The sequence below is a fragment of the Sinohyriopsis cumingii genome, chromosome 1 (assembly GCF_028554795.1).
Source record: "Sinohyriopsis cumingii isolate HCF-2022 chromosome 1, ASM2855479v2, whole genome shotgun sequence".
NCBI lineage: Eukaryota > Metazoa > Mollusca > Bivalvia > Unionida > Unionidae > Sinohyriopsis > Sinohyriopsis cumingii.
In genome coordinates this window covers 118126795-118144926 of record NC_142961.1, presented here as the reverse complement: position 1 = coordinate 118144926, position 18132 = coordinate 118126795, and the positions used below count along the sequence as shown (strand labels likewise).

At 34.4% G+C, this 18132-nt stretch overlaps 1 protein-coding gene across 1 annotated transcript in view; it reads left to right on the top strand.

Annotated features, from left to right (window-relative positions):
- LOC149807725 (uncharacterized) overlaps positions 1-17615 on the top strand; it is a 42802-nt gene extending 25187 nt beyond the window's left edge. Inside the window, exons 4-9 of the mRNA XM_089969853.1 lie at positions 1611-1833; positions 7601-8028; positions 9011-9104; positions 9957-10205; positions 13769-13905; positions 17009-17615. Coding sequence (XP_089825979.1) covers positions 1611-1833; positions 7601-8028; positions 9011-9104; positions 9957-10205; positions 13769-13905; positions 17009-17341 — 1464 coding nt within the window. The 3' untranslated portion in view covers positions 17342-17615. The remainder of the gene's footprint in view (positions 1-1610; positions 1834-7600; positions 8029-9010; positions 9105-9956; positions 10206-13768; positions 13906-17008) is intronic.
- The last annotated feature ends 517 nt before the right edge of the window (positions 17616-18132 follow it).

Genomic DNA, 18132 nt, shown 5'->3' with positions numbered 1-18132 from the left:
CAATGAATGAACTACCAAATATATAAAATGTAAAAAAAAGTTATCGGCTCTTTTTTATACAATTTACCTCTGAAGTTCAGGAAGTGAAAATGACCGAGTGGGGAGCAAGCACTTTTTTGAAGGTGCACATCTGGAGTAAGGCCAAGCTGTATACTCTATAACCCATATTACAACCATCAATCATACACCATAAAAAAATGGAACTAAAGGTTCTTTGAATTATACCTAAGATATACAAGGTCTTTTTTAAATAGCCAATATAACCAGTGAGGAAAGCCGGGGGAATTCTTTTTCTTTAAAATTCTAACCTTAGGCAAAATGCTAAACAGTAGAGCGCCACCTTACGTTTAAAATGGGAGGTCGATGTGCGCAGTGTTTGAATCAGATTGTATATACTATTGGCAAGGATAAACTATTGTAATACGCACAGGTCCTTACTACCGAGCAAACCTAACATCACTTGCGCGAGTCTGGCTTGAGGTCCATTGTTTCCCTTATGTCCAAGGACCTCAAGACAGCAGTCATTGTCAGCGTTTAACGCAAACACTACAAATAACTCTAATTTCACACTTGAATGGTTTTTCTTGCTTCACATTTGTATGCCTCATCAGTAAACTGTAGATTGGTAATTTATGCTATGCATCCCAAAATACGAACCAAATACATCATGTAAAAAATATATTCCTATCTCAAATTACTAAACACTTGTACATAAATGTCCAGCCTATTTCTCATGTTAACAAATTACGGAGGGGCTATTTTAGGAACTTAATCGGTGCCACCAGAAAGGCTGATGTGCATTATGATGTCTGATCCACGAAATTGGCTAATTACTCTGTTTGAGAAATGTCTCCCCAACAGCAACTCCCCAGAATCGAGAATTAATCATTAAAACCTTACAAATGAACAGGGAAAAACTTGAATAAAAATAATACATACCCTAGGCTTATTACACTATCAACCATTCATCTCAAAGAAGTTTTTCATTGATGTGTAATATCTCTAAAGATTCTAAACTCAAGATATTAAAAGTCAAGATGAAATAGGTAAGTTTCTCAAGACTTCCATGAACATATATCATTTGTCTGTGGATAGGCATCACGCTTTGAAACGGATTGACCATACATGGAGATGAAGTATCAGAGGATCAAATGTCAAGGTTAATGAACGATTTATTATGCCATTGAAGTAAATTTCTAAATGTTATGCCGTAGCATACTTTCTGTTTCCATACATGGATTGCTATCAAAGTGTACACGTAACAATGTAGATAAAACATCCATAACAATGGGTGCTGAAAGGGTTGGAGGTCAAGGTCAAAGTCGTCGTTCGACAGCGTCACAGCAATATGGTCATAGGCGACAAAAATGTTACGTATTATTACAGAGGTTTTCTTCCTCAAGACAAAGCCTTACCTATATATATTGTTGGTTCTGGATTTTGTAACATTGCTGGTAACAATTCCAGCTTTATCATCTTATCTCGTACTTCGAAGATAACCTTATTATAAATAGTTCTCGTATGAAATATTTATCTTGGTTGCGTCCATCCATCCATCCATCCATCCATCCATCCATCCATCCATCTATCTATCTATCTATCTATCTAAGCTGTTCGAGATGCTCAGTTCCAGTAGTGATAGCGCCGTCACGGCAAACAGCCTGTACCGGGAATTGCAGCGTTTGGACAGTGGCATCGCCATGGAGGAAGTGGAACATGTGATTAACAGGTTTAAAAATGATGGCAACGAATATATTCATTTTGATGAATTTCTCCTGCATATGACCGACATTGGAGATAAAGTTGTCAACAATGGAATTGAATCTGTGGTGGGTAAGTACTGAAGAAATCACATATGCAGGTGTCTGTTAAAATGCTCGAAATCACGTATGTTGGTGTCTGTTAAAATACTCGAAATCACATATGCTGGTGTCTATTAAAATGCTCGAAATCACGTATACTGGTCTCCATTTAAATTCTCGAAACCAGATAAGCTGGCGTCTGTTAAAATGTTCGAAATCAAATATGCTGGTGCTGGTGTCCATTAAAACGGGATGGCTTACATGTTATCATGAATTCCTTAGCTCTGTAAGTGATTTTTAAACGTTGGTATACTTGCTTGTTGTTATCTAAACGTTACGATTCTTTTTTTTAGGATCATAATTAATTCCACATGCGTATTATACATTAACTATTTCTTTAAAAGATAATAGAATTTTTAAAAAATCTGTTTACGTAATAATCTAAAATGAAATTTTGTAATAATCTAAAACGAAATTGTGTAAGAATAGCAAGAAAATATGTACTTTTGTGTTCTTACATTATATATATATATATATATATATATATATATATATATATATATATATATATATATATATATATATATATATATATATATATATATATATATATATAACTCAACAGTCGTTTATGTACACACTCTCAATCTCATCAGATAAGGGACTAATCAAATCGTTAAAAAAAACCTGATACGATAATGCTGGTCCTTCTGTAAGAGCCCTTTTATTGGTTATATCAAAGTCTCTTCAAGCAACATGCAAAAAAATGTCAAAAATTTAAGACTTTCAAGGACCTAATGAACTGTATTATTGTACGATCTCTATTTCATATTTAAGGTTGTTACAGTTGCGTTCCAGGTATTACTTACACGAAGATGACTGTACACCATTACAAAATCACTCACTATAAAAGCTTGTCAAACACATAACAACAGAGCAAGGTGTAAATGAGGAGTCGCACATGCATATTGTAAGTCAATTTAATCAAGAACCCGGCAAACACAAATGTGTTTCTGCACTAGAATCATCCTCGTGTACTTACAACATGAAATCATCCATTCTTGACACCACTGTAAATAACGAGAGAGAAACATGGAGACAAAGTATGGATGTCTCTTCAATCGGAAATTTTCCCAAGCCCCAAAATATTCAGTGTTTCTATAAATAGGTGTGTTTGCAGCTAGCTATTCCTCATTTTGGAAAATAAAAAAATAAAGTCCGTTCAGGTACCAGAAAGTAGGACCGAAATATGTCCATCATACTCGGCAGAGGTGCTATTTACGATCAACATTTAGCTTTAATGATAAAGGTAATATTTTTCTTACAAGTTTAAGAATATGCACTGGAATTAGAACTGTGGAAATTTTATTTAGACATCAACCATAAATTTAAAAAAAAAAAAAACAATGACAAGAACGAAATACTATCCAAATTGCACTGTTACAAGTTTGTTATATCAATCCATTTTACAAGTACTGACCAGGAAGGATATTTTATAAAATAAATTCGAGGATCGTTCCAGGCACACGCGTCATTCATTATTACAAAATTTTGAATTGAATTTAAGCACAAATAACCTCAAAACCAGTCTTATTCGCACGTCATTGCAAGAGGCCCATGTGCCTCCTGCTATCGCTCACATGGATTACAACAGCGTAATAGCAAGCAACAGCTGGCCAAGAAAACTGGGTCAGTATGATACTGTATGAAGAATTTTATTCCACTGCTGGTGATTGCGCGAAAACAATTTCCTAATGATCTGTTGTTTTTTTTCATCTCCATCAGTATTTAATTGCATCTGGGTGCTATATGTCAAAGTTGGTCAAATTCAGTGGAGCAGTTGTTGTAGAGTGGCTTATTCATATAAACAGAGTTGTTTAAATGTTCATCAGGTTTTAGTAACGGCGGCCATATTTGATTTTAGATCGGAATTATTGGTATAAAACTTAAACGTTTTCAAATTAGGATTCTTTTTGCCAAGATTTGGTGAAATTCTGCTTAAAGGTTTGTACTTTTTAAACATGTCTCATTTTTTTACATCGGCCATGTATGATGGTAGGTTGCTATAAGTTGTAAAACCTTGAAATTGCTTCATGCTAAGTTTAATTTGTGCCAGTATTGTGTTACAATCTATGGGTTTTGTTTGACCGAACGGTGTCAAACCCTGGCGCGATTCCGCTATAAGTCATAAGTTTCCCCTAATTCTAAAGACTTCCATACAACCTCTGTTGTAAATTAGAAAGTTCAACGTGTCCATCTTATAAATAATTTTACTCTAATCAATACAAGACCACAGATCTCACAATTTTCTAATTGTCTATCGACCGCACATCTGCTTGGTTTCTCTTCATCAACTTTCCCTATCGTCAGCATTTCACGCCGTAAAAACTATACAACTCCCCCTAACACGGGAAAATATTTTTACTACACCACCAACTATTTTTTACTACGCCACCTTTGGCCAGTCAAATCATGGTTTTGAGCCACATTTCGCCTGTAAAATTGCATCACATTTGCCATAAGTGGCAACATAAACGGTACCTGCCGACGACGGAACAGTCCCTTCTCGTTTATTCTGTTGTGTAGTTTGCCAGTCTCCAATCATAAATACTGCACCTGGAGTCACACAACCAATATACACCGCTAGATTTTAATAGGGACTATGGAACGACAGGGGCACTCATGCAGCTCTGACCTGAATTCACCAAAAGTAAACCATGGCATCATGAAAACTCACTAACACTTCACTCTGTGACGTTTGCTCCTAGTAATTGGCTAATTATTTCGGGCTACGGAATATTTCCACAGGACAAAGTTCCCGTAATCAAACAAGTAATCACAAAAATCTGAGAATTCTTAAAACGGGGCGCTATAACCAAATGCGCATATTCCAGATTTATTACAATTTGTTAAGTTATGTTGAGTAGCTTTTCAAAAGATATTTGTAAGACTTTTTTTTCCAGTTTTAGTAGCAGCGGTCTTATTTGATAGAAAGTCGGCATTGAATATATATAAATTCAAAGCAGTTTATGTGAGGATGTTTTCTGTCAAGTTTGGTAAAATTCTTTTGAGCAGTGCTTTGAGAAGAAGGTTTAATGTTTATATGTATTTAGTACTGACATTCATATGTGGTCGCCAGTCAGCGCCATTTGTTACAGTTTGTACGCCGTTGATACCTGAATCATGATTGTTAAATTTGTCAACTTTAGTTATTGTTTTATGAGAAAAAGTATTTTAAAAGTTTTAGTAACAGCAATCATGTTTGACGGTTGATCGGCACCATTTGTATAAAATTGAATACGGTGTATGGCAGGGTTCTTTCTGTATTTAGTAACAGCAGCGATTTTTAATGCTGGATAGGCTAGGATGCTTTCTGGTAAATTTGGTCAAATTCTGTATAGCGGTTTTTGATATGTCGTTAAATGGATCTTCTCTTTTTAGTAATGGTAACCATATTTCATGGTTAATCGGTACTATTTTGTTTCAAATTGTTAACCCTTTATTCCTCGATGCTTTCTGTGAAATTTGGTTAAATGAGATGCTGTCGTCGTTCTCTTTGTAGCCACGGCATGGCAGTTTGGCCATATTTGTACAAATTTAAAATTCCGTCATGCCAAGCTGGCTGAAATTGGTCTAGTGAGGTTTAAGAAGAAATGCAAACACTGACGGACGCACATGAAGCAACACACGACGGGCGTGTGTAAGTTAATACGACATCGTCACTGGGCCTACGTTACGGACGTGCCTCTAAGTGATCAGGTTTAGACAGATAACCTTTCACGGCTAATTATGGCAAGAACAAAGAAGTGTATGATAACAAACCATGAGAAAAGAGGATACATTCGTCTTGGGGTCAGCAATCCACAAAATGACTGCTGAAACAAGAAACGTCGGCGGCAAACGTTAGCAAGACACCAAGTAGGCGCTCCGTTTCTCGATTTCAAGCTTTACGTTAACACCAGAAAAATGACATTTTACGCCGTACACAATAGTATGTACACGTACTTTGCGTTCGTCATGGATATTTTTCTAGATTTCTTAGTACGTGAGCTCTGTGGAAAAAAGCAGGAAAGAAAATGGCGACTGCACTGATTAATCGGAGCAAGCTCGACGTTTTCTGTTAAGCCAGAAAAAAAATGTGGACATGAAAGACGGATTTATCTCTTATTTTGTGGCAAATGAAAAACTAAGCAGCACACATTTCTTCCGCAATGAAGTAATATGAATCCAAAGACCAGTTTCCAGGACGTATATGGACAAAATAATAGACCAATTCACGAAAGTCAAACTGAGAACTGTATTGTTAATTGAAAGTCCTTATGCTGCTGATTCTCTGTTATAATTCTTCCAAAGTGCTTGTTTTGAATTAGTGAAGTATAATTATAACAACACCATACACAAATTTATTGAAACATTATAGAGAGGTATGTGCAAGAATAACTTTTAAGAAACGAGCGTTTTGACATTCAGGTGGAGACAAATGAATTATTGGCCAGTCAAGGGAAAACAAACGAGATTGAGGAGAATAACGTTCAAGAGCAAGACAAAATATCCAAAATTGTGCTTAGAGTTATAACTATAAATAAAATAAAAAAAAGCTATGACGTTCGAGAATGCAATTTGTAAATAGGATATGTGTTATTGAGCTGCAGTGGATACAGGAAAATTCCGCTGCCCCCCGCCGAAAAGAAAAACCACACTGTCACAGAGCTATTTTAAAAGTTAGATTTTTGACAGGTGATCAATACATAATACATGCATTTCCCGAATAAAAAATAAACTACACTTCTGGTAATCGTAAAGTACTCAGTTGACTTTTATTTACCACTCCACCACCACCCGCTCTCCGCTTCTCCAAGTGTGTGTGTGTCTGTGTGTACGAGGTTTTTTCTTTTGTTTTTAGCTTAAAGTAAACAACGTATAGTGGTAAATAAATATGAAAATACTTAATAATTTCGATAATGTTGCGTAATAATTATGTAATAGTTACGTTAATTGTATTTCATTATTTCATAGGTCAAAAATATTGATCGATCCTCACCGCTAGTACATGGAGAGTACGCAAGTATAGTAAATAAAAACTAAAAAATGTTTATTTAGCTTATTGATGAACCTGTACGTGATCCAGAGACACTATAGAGCGGTGACCCTAGCTGATCTGAGCAGGATTAGTTCCCGCCAAATATGAGTAGCAGTTGAGTTCAATAATAAATTAAAATTTTGGAATGATCACCGGTTCACAAAATTACATGAATTTTATTTAATGTAATCTTAATTTGTAGAAATTCGAAACTATTTATGAATAATAATATTATTTTTTTATTTTTTAAACCATTTCAGGAGACCAATACATACACGTTTGAATGACCAGATCTCCAAAGGCTTTCATTAAAAGAAATTGTGTAAAGATAACTTTTGGAGTAACCTTCTTTTGATTCCCTCTCATATTATTAGAATGGTCTGCTGTTGGACCTTCTGATAATCAAAAAAATCTGAGACAAATGGTCTAAGTGGTTAGAGCGTCCGCCTCGGATGCGGGCGGTCGCGGGTTCGAACCCCGGCCGAGTCATACCAAATACTTATAAACAAATACCTGATTTTTAATAATTAATAAAGGTCATAATTTTGAAACTTTAAAAAAATACAAATTACAATAAAACTCACTTTTAAATTGAAAGTTACTTATCGTTATGAATTGAAAACTTGCGAACAGGTAGCTGCCAAATCCGTAAGACACAAGCTATGGGTTTGCTTTTATTTTTGTTAAATACATTGGTTGTATTCAAAATTTATTTCAGCGAAAGCCAAACAAAAGAAGTATACAAAACGTCAAAAGTTGTTCTACTCGGCGATCACTAGGTTTTCCTTGACGAAAACCCTGCAAGAAATCGAGAAAACATATCTTTCGATAGCGCACCAGCCTGCACCCCACGTGCTGCCCTATTACACTGCTGGATGGCATCTAATTGGCCTCGCTCCCCGTCATTTGGCGCGCGAGATAAAAAGAATGCAGAAAAAAATTGGAAACAGCGATTCACCCTATGCCAAGCCACTGCCGTTTTTGATTCAGCAGACGATGTCAAAAAGACACACAGAACGAGGAAGAAAGGTGAAGCGAGCCTTTACATGTAAAAAAGCGTCAAATCTAACATCAAAAAAGGATGAGAAGACTATTTTGTTAGTACCCAAGCTGTCCAAGGAAAAATTGGAAGATGATGAAATCAAGGTATAAGAACACGAACTCTGTGTGTTTGTGTGTGCATATATATATATATATATATATATATATATATATATATATATATATATATATATATATATATATATATATATAGAGAGAGAGAGAGAGAGAGAGAGAGAGAGAGAGAGATCATAAAGTCGTAATTAACTGCATTTTGCGAGTGTATTGACAGAATGAAATTTAACATTTGAAAAATGATCACTTTGAAGCATATTAAGCAATATGATTCATATATATGTACGTATTGTCAATCACATAATATACATATTGTCGAACATATAGTGATTGTGGGTTATGTATATATATATATATATATATATATATATATATATATATATATATATATATATATATATATATATATATATATATATATATATAACAAAGTACTGCGAACATACTAAATTAATTTAACTTATTAGAGTGAATGACGTAAATTTTATTGACATACAATTTATTTCCGAATAATTGTTATATATGGTTTTGGCGTAGGGAAAATATATTTCAGACGCAAAGCCCTTAATTCGAATTAGATCCGTGGAGTACTTCTACGGCATGTATAATTGTCAAGGCAGTAGAAGAACCAAAGTTAAGGAGATCCTGAATATGTTTCAAATTTTATCGAACTAAAAGTTTTGGAATGTCAAAAGTTTGTAATTTTGAGCTCGATTTCGTGCTCACAACGTTTTAAGAATACGGAGTTTGACGTACTATAAATACATGATACGTCAACTATGTCTTTGATTTGGAACATTTTGTTATTCCTCTCTGTGAAGGATGTTCGGTCAAGGTCTTTTGTAAGACATTTCCTTTATTGCAGATCCGATTTAGCGGGAAATGCATACAAAAATGACATAAGTTCTTTACTATTTTTTTCAACTTGCATTCGATTGCAAGAAATTACAAATTTATCCAGAAAGATTAATTCTGTTCATGCTGTTCTTTTCCTTCTTTTTTTCCCCGACAGGAGTCTTTAAGATTCCTAGCTGCACGAGGAAGTGTCGTTGCTAAGTTACCCGACGCACATCTTATTCGAGAACTGCGCCAGAGGATTCATTCAGGTATTGTAATCATTGTACTTTCTCGTGTATAATTCGCATAATTCACCCACGAATTAGGTCTTTTTTAAGATTGTCAAGACGGCACATCAAAAATCTTAGGCACTGACAATCAGATGCGCAATATACACAGTGACAACCGGTAGTTGTTCCCTTATAAACCTATCACGGCGGTTGTTGGGATTTTATACGAGTATTATAATTTGTTTTGGGCATATTTACATTTCGTCAGTAATAAATGAGTGAGTTGGTAAAGGGTTCTTTTGTTTCAAAAGAAATATCATTATTCTTCGAGTTTTTTGAATAATTGGTGAATAGTACTAACATAAGCCCATCAGAATTGTTATCCACGAAGAAATGTGTATGTATGTATGTGTGTATGTATGTATGTATGTATGTATGTATGTATGTATGCATGCATGCATGCATGCATGTATGTATGTATGCATGTATGTATGTATGTATGTATGCATGCATGCATGTATGTAGTATATACGTATATACGTATGTATGTATGTATGTATGTATGTATGTATGTATGTATGCATGCATGTATGTAGTATATACGTATGTATGTATGTATGTATGCATGCATGTATGTAGTATATATGTATGTATGTATGTATGTATGTATGTATGTATGTATGTATGTATGCATGTATGTAGTATATACGTATGTATGTATGTATGTATGTATGTATGTATAGTAAGGTAAGTAGAATCTCCTAATTCTTGAAATATCTTGTTCCGGTCATTACACATGAGTATTCCAAATTTTTCCCACTAAACATTTCTATTGATGTTGAATTTATTTCAAGAAAAAAAGCTGTAATTTTCTTTTGTCAATCGCAACAGTGTCAAACAAGATGCGCCAGTCATGTACAGCTCATGTCGACTCTTCAAGTGGAATTGAAGAATGCAGATCAAATGGAAATTCCTTTCAAATGGATCCCGCTAAATATAGTTCTGATACGAACCCGAAGTTAAGTAATTTATCCCAAACGGCGGTCCCTGAACCAGTGATGTCAGCCCAGAACCGACACAGAAAAAGAAACCCTCCACCCAAATTTCGATGCACGTCCTATTCAGCCATGCCAATTAGAGGTACAGTCATTGTTCCACAGTTTGTTATTTGTTGTGTGTTCTAAAGCATGAAACTCAACATTGAGAGCCCAAAAATCAGATACAAGACGGAGTATAAATGTTCGTGTAGGTCATTAACATTTGGCATTCATGGGCAGAAAAGACTTTTAAAATCCTATCCTAGTTCTATTCTTCAGAATTGATACTGAGTTGAGTCAGAGTTTTCAATTTATGTTGTATGCACAGTGTCTTGACATTTATCAGAGACAATGCGGAAATCAACCAGAATGGTCGCAGGTTGCCCCTCATTTGCAAATCCTACAAATTTAATTTTAGATAACCTCCGATGAAGATATAGATGAATAAATTTGTCTCTAGCAATAACATGTTTTTAATGAGTCAGTGTTTATCAATACAGTGATGAACAATTTCCGAATCATATCCCATAGTTCTTTGACTCATTCCACAGTGATGCCATCAAGTGCTTGACTGACATCGATCTCTACTTTGCATTTGGAACTTCGAGGCCCATTCAACGGATCATACCATGAATGTAAGCCAACAGCCATCATTCGGACTGTTTGGGCTATTAAGAAACAAGGATTGACCGAGAAGTTGTAAATGAATGCAACAACTTTTCATTCGTAACGTCTCGGTCAATTATATGATGAATCCAACAATAGAAATAGTCAAGGTGGTCAGAATAGATTGTAATCTCCTTTTTGCGAAGATCTTTCTGGCGCATTGGATTTTCATATAATAATAATTTAAGAAAACTGGAGGTGCTTAGCTAATAGTTAGAAAAGCATGGATATGTCTCACCATGTAAGGAATAAATACAATATAGCTTGTCTACAATATATTTCTATAACTAATGAACATGAGGTATATATTAAATCTGAATGGGACTTGGGTGTTATTTTCAGTTCTTGTAAGAATAATAGTTGGGGGATATTTATTTAGAAATATTTTCGATATTAAAATAAATGAAAGCAAAGGAGATCAAACGAAAAATTATTTTGTTGTTGACATGACAGTTTAAGGGAAGAGTATTACATTAATTAATACGTATAAGCCAATCATGAGCCGCAGTTTTATGAAAATGTGAATACAAAATATAACACATTTCTGAATTATTGTATTGTTTGATATGGTGATTGGAACTTGATATTGGCAAAGACAAGAATGTTTAGAAAATTATCAAAACAAAAATAAGCTTGTGGCTTGTAAAAAATATTTTTTTAAAGTGTCTACATAACATAGGAAAACTCCCACACAACAATCACATTGAGACTTAACTTGATTTCAGATAATTGAAATAGTTATGTTTTAAGTAGTTGCATTGTTCCAGGTTGTAAATTCGATCATTCAAGAGTAATTTACGAAATGAAATTTGAATAAAATCCATATATGATTCAAAACAATTTTTCACATAAAAAACTTGACAAATTTTCCTTTTAAATTTATTTGGAAATCAGGCCAGATCATATATCCAGATTATAACCATGGAGGTCGGAAGATGGATTTTATTGTGCTAGAAACATGTAAACAAGTTGAAAATTTACCAAATTAACAAGGTTTTATTTTCACGAGTATTGTTAGGGTCAGATATGTTTTGTTTAAAAGTTTGGCATGAAGGGTTGCCTGTACTTAACAATTTTACACACATTGCAAAGTTCAGCGTGTTTTATGTATTTGTGTGCATAAGTTTGTGCAGTGGCGTCACTAGGGGGGTGCGGGGTGGGGGTGGGGGTGCGGACAGCACCAGGTGACACGATCAGAGGGGGTGACACTAAAATGACTGTCTATAAAAATGTTGAATTTTTGTGCAGGAAGGAGGTTCATGGGGGTGACACCTTGAGTTACCGCACTGGGTGACACCCACCGTAGTGACGCCAACTGAGTTTATGTTAGGTTGTGTATCTCGCCATATATGACATACAGGGTTGCCTGTATTTATCGGTTTGACACATACTGCAATATTCGGCTTTTATGTATTTGTATGTGTCACTTTGTTTGTCTGTCTGACGTATAAAATGTATCTATACCTCTGAATTCTATTTGAAAAAAAGCAACAAATATCTGGCAACAAAAAATGTATGATATTTATGTAAATTAAGAACCAGCATCCGATACAGCAGCATTTAATGACAGCAGAAGAAAATTGTTTTAGCGGTTTCTTCTCAACACTGTAAATCCCACATGGTAAATGTCTGATGTTACTAAAATTGTAAACCGTTCAAGCGATCCTGACAATACATTATTGTTTGGCTCACTGCTCAGAATCATGCCATATATTGCTGATCTTTTTATCTCTTTCATAAATGGAGTTAGTCGAGGTATGTCCTATATCAATTAACAGAATGCACCACCCCATCCAACTTTCAGTTAAACACCAAGTTTACTCACTTAAAAGACTCGTCCAACTGCAAACTGTACAGACCCAGATCTGCAGTCGCGTAATGCGCCGGCAGATCTGGGTGTTTTGCAGCTTGCTACGAGTAATCAATAGAGCAAACAACATATAGCCTGGTCTGCAGGTACATTATTTAATGGTAGATCAGGAGCATTGATGTTAGCGGTTTGACACGACTTATAAGTGAGTACATTCGGTATTAGCTCATTGAAGTCTGCGTATAGATCAGGAGCATTGATGTTAGCGGTTTGACACGACTTATAAGTGAGTACATTCGGTATTAACTCATTGAAGTCTGCGTATACCAACATACTATTGATCAATTCTGTCGTTGACAAAGTGTGAGTACTGACCAATTCTATCGCTGCCTACGTGTGAACACTGACCAATTTTATCGCTGCCTAAGTGTGAGTACTGACCAATTCTATCACAGCCTGAGTGTGAGTACTGACCAATTATATCGCTGCCTAAGTGTGAGTACTGACCAATTCTATCGCTTCCTAAGTGTGAGTACTGACCAATTCTATCGCTGCCTAAGGGTGAGTACTGACCAGTTATATCGTTAAGTGTGAGTACTGACCAATTATGTCGCTGCCGAAGACTGAGTAATTACATGACCGCAGGTACGCTTAAGGCTGGCCGGAAATTCAGGCCTGAGGCTAAATGTTACGACTCCTACAAATATACAGTATGTAAATTATACAGTTACAAATTGTTGTAATATCCCAATCAAATTTAATGACACGTTCAATATACAGCAAGAATGCATTGTATTTTCTCGGGAGATTACTGTAAAACAAAAACTTGATTTTGTATCAGATTCTTTGCAAATTGGACGGCGGAAATATCTCTAATCTCGTGACAGGTCAATAATTTGCGCGTGCTTCGATATTCTGAATGCGACATATATTGGCCACGAATTTTAGATTGGTTTGTATCTCTGTATTTTGTTAAGAAAATTATTTGTTATCTCATAATTTCGTGCATTCTAACGAACACATAGCAATGATGATAGAAGAACGATTTTGACATCAAATGATTCAACAGAAAGAAGATTCAAAGCATCAGAAAATGTCAAGGTCATTTAGGTTTAGTATCTTCATTTTTTTCATCACCATTATAGATTGTTATTGATAATCTGTCTTGACTGGTTTTTTTTTTCCAATAGCTATTTTAGAAAAGAAAACGGGTCCTGGATGGGTCACGCCACGTATGGAATTTTACAACGTACCTCTACCCCTGTTTAAAAATGAATTCAAAGGGAAGAGGCCAACAATAGATGATCTTTACGAAATAAGGAAGAAGGTAAGACTAAATAAATCCTATGAAATTTTCGAAAGATTTTCTCACTTTTTTCATAAAAGTGTTATGTATTCAATCAACTAATTATACAATAACCAGTTATACCGGTGTGAACTAGTTTTTAATTGAAGTTATTTTGTTTGTTGTAATAAAACTTGAATTATTTCATTGTGTTTATTTCACTACCTACTTTGGATAATTCGCCTGCTTTCACGTACATCGCATGTACATTTAGTTCTTCTTACTGCGGGCTATTATCAGTATCTTGTACACAAAATTAAACTAAATTATTTAACAGAGAAAAATATAATGATCTTATTATCCCGTATTTCTTAAGAAAGTGAAGATACACGTTCGGTTCAGCATGAGTTCGTTTTCTAATAGAATATGCAACAGTCATAACAAATTTAATATAAAAACTTGACGCGTAAATAGGCTTGAGCTCACTCTCCTAGGGTACCATCTGCCTGACAGTCAAATGCAAGAACGGTTGGCCAAAAAAAATACAACGTACGTAATGTCCTGGTTGGGGTAATAAATAACACCACAGAATAAAGAAAAAGAAAGAGGGCAAATAAGTATGAAGTTAGTTACATATACAAACTTGTTAAAACAGGATTCATAGACTAAAATTCAGTTTAAACATATTTTATTTGTTAAGTTATGCTAAAAAAAGGCCACAAGATCTCACATAGATTGGCACTTTACCATACAAGTACAAGAAAATTTGATGCTGCTGTGATAACATATTTGCTAAATCACACTGGAAGAAATTTCTATCGAAGGTATCCGATTGACCCAGTTTTCTTGGCCAACCGTTCTATCATTTGATTGTGAAGCAGACGGTATCCAGGGGAGCGACTCAAGCCTATATACGCATCAAGTTTCTAGACTAAATTTGTTATGACTCTTGCATATTCTATTAGAAAACAAACTCATGCTGAACTGAACGTGTATCTTCACCATGATCTAGTATTATCTGTTTAATGTTAAATATTTCCTTGCTAAAATGTAGAAGGTAGCCCTTTGTAAAGAGTGTTTATTGATTTATGTAAATATTCTCAATTCTGCACTTATTTTAAAATTAAACTTTCACAATGTATCTTTTGTTAGGTAACCGACATTTTTTTATCAGTTTTCTTCCATGCTTGCTTCACCTGGAGTCATGCCCCTGCATCCCTCTATTTGCTTTCACAAAACGTCAATCTATCTTTGGGCTTAGTACTGAGCGAAATACTTCAGCATTCAAGTCCTTGAGGTTTATTTAACACCTTTTCGCAACAGACGCTTTTCGGTCTAAGTAAGTTGAAAGTACTCGATGTTCCCTTCTCCAATATATCATTAATACTTTTGCCGTAAAATTCTTTTTTTCCTCATCAAAACTTAATCTTTTCAAGTTTTGATCTCTAAAACTTTAGGTGAAAGTATCTCATATATCATCTCCTTTTTTGTTTATGCTTTCTTAGCCCAAGCCTATTTTGAAAAGGCATCTATTACTGTCAAAATGTATTTTATTTATTGCTGTAGTTTCCTATTCTTGCATGTGAACAATGTCTGCCTACTACTGGTCAATCACATCTAACATAATTGTTTTGTAGCGAAATAGTCCAACCACTTCTTCGTGTAGTGTGTATGCAGACTGTAGTTAACCATCCTTTCAATTGATCCTATTTTATTTTCCTTTTTGTTTCGTTTACTTTTTTACACAGTTGATTTATTTATTTATGTCAACGACTGGACTTCGAAGATCGTAGTAAATATATTTTAGTATTGTTTTTTGTCTTCATTTAAAAGGGTATAATGTATTTATAATATTTTTGTGTCTGATAAATTTATTTTGGGCGATATCAATGAGATATCCGTCTACAGCAGGTACCTCTATTTTCAACAAATTTGCAAAGTTCCATTAGTTCTCAAACATTTCAAGGATTACATAATTATCTCAAATTTTCCATTTCATATACAGATAATAATTATACTGAATAACCATTTGTTGTTTTAACTTCTACTTTGTTTTCCATAAATTCTGCATCTGTTTTTTTTTTCTGACTCATTGTAGTGCGACCTTATAAAATCTCTGAGATTTTCAAACTACACTGTAAATGTAATATAATACCAGTCTCTCTATTTACTCATATCAAATACATAATTTGTTCCTTCCTACTATTTAATTTTTTCAATCATGTTGCTCGCATGTTGTACGGTGCTTATTTTGTTGACAGCAAATAAATATATCTTTTTATGCTTGATATAGTCCGTTTTTGTTCTTCTGAATATTATTCTTCAACACAAAGAGTTTTGAATTCACTTTTTTCTAGTCAACACTTATAATCCAAGAACCATTATCTCTTTTTGCCGACATTGTTCCTTGCATGTTTAACTCATATATATCGTATATCACCTCTCAGAAACTATTGAATTAATGCATGTAATTTCAAAGATTATTATGGCGTGTAAAATAATTCCTTTTTGTAGTTTCTAAATGTCGTGATAATGTGACGGCTGTTGTTGCTTTTAATATTTGGTTTTAAATTGCGATACACACAATCTCAGTGGTAGTGTAATATTTCATATTTAATAATTAAACAATATGCCCCCCCACCCCCTGACCCCGTGATGAGTTAGTCAATGTTAATGTACATATTTAATGCTGTTGTATCCCCTACATATATGTATGTATGTATGTATGTATGTATGTATGTATGTATGTATGTATGTATGTGTGGGTGTGTATACAGCTGAATATTTTACAGCTGAATACGAATAAGACCAGGGTAAACCAAATGTATTCGCCTATTGCAGACAGCGTTCTAGTCCGGTTACGCCTTTACGTTACAATGATGAATATAAGAGTTAATCAGTGATTGGGCGAATATGCCTTGGTTAAAATATCACACACACACACACACACACACACACACACACACATATATATATATATATATATATATATATATATATATATATATATATATATATATATATATATATATATATATATATATATATATATATATATATAATACCTCTGCTTTGCTTGTAGCGAACGATGAATTCTATGAGTGTTTTTGCTGTTCTTGATGCTATGTTTAATTCCGCTTTTTAGGCTGAAGAAGCTGCGAACTCCTATTATAAAAACCTGCGTCAGACGGCAATTAATCAAGCCAGTCAAGACTGGAACAATCTGTCTGTCGACTTGATCAGGCCCAAAAAAGTGGTGGAAAACTTCAAGCAAGTGTACCTGGCTTACTCACCCCAAAAGGAGGATGTCACCTTTCTTATCTACCCTTGGATACCCGGACCATTTGGTTACGTCAAGCACACTCGCAAGAACAATACTTGTTCAAGATCAACGTTATCCTCCACTTCTCGAAGCGGGCGACGTTCCAGGAGAAACGTGTATAATATTGTCTGTCGCCCAAAAACCGTCGCGGTTTAAAATATATTTTGCAGAAAACGTAGTTAAACATCGGTCTGTTTAAATTATTAAAATACAAATACAACCATTAAATTTTCAGATTATGTCAACTTTAATGATTCTATTAGCAGTACATATATCTGTGTTTGTGTATGCGCAAAAATATGTACAAAGTTTTATTTTTTTATAAAGATGGATGGATATATGTGTCATATCGTAAATATATTTTTTTTTATTGTATGTTGCATGGCCTTGACCAGTTGGCTTTATACTAACATCTTCGATTATTACATATATGTGAGTTTATTATTTAAGCTTGGTTGTGTTCTTATGAAAAAAATAGTATTATGCTAATAAATAAAAACTATATATTTTTGGTTATTATTTAAAAACAACCGCTTTTAGTCAAAGACAATTATATTGACCATTTGAAATTTCATACCAGTTTTAAATAGTTATAGTATCCTTAATAAACATAAATCTTATTTGTTTTGAGCTGGCAAATGGTTTAAACTTTTAGTCAAAACTTTAATTGGTTGCATAGAACGGCTAACGCAGAATGTTTTGTACAAATCACCATTTTTTGCAAGGTATTTGTGTGGGTAATTTTTGGTATTTTGGAGAGTGCTTTACAGATAGTATCAACTTCTGATATTGATTCTTCCGATCCTGATACTCCTTCTTGAGAAGTAAAGTCTCAGCAATGGCACGTAAAAAGCAAACCGCAAGAAAGTCCACCGGTGTCTGAACTAGAAACCATGCAAGTTACTTCAGTGTTACTTCATAAGAGAATCATACAGAAAACAAATATT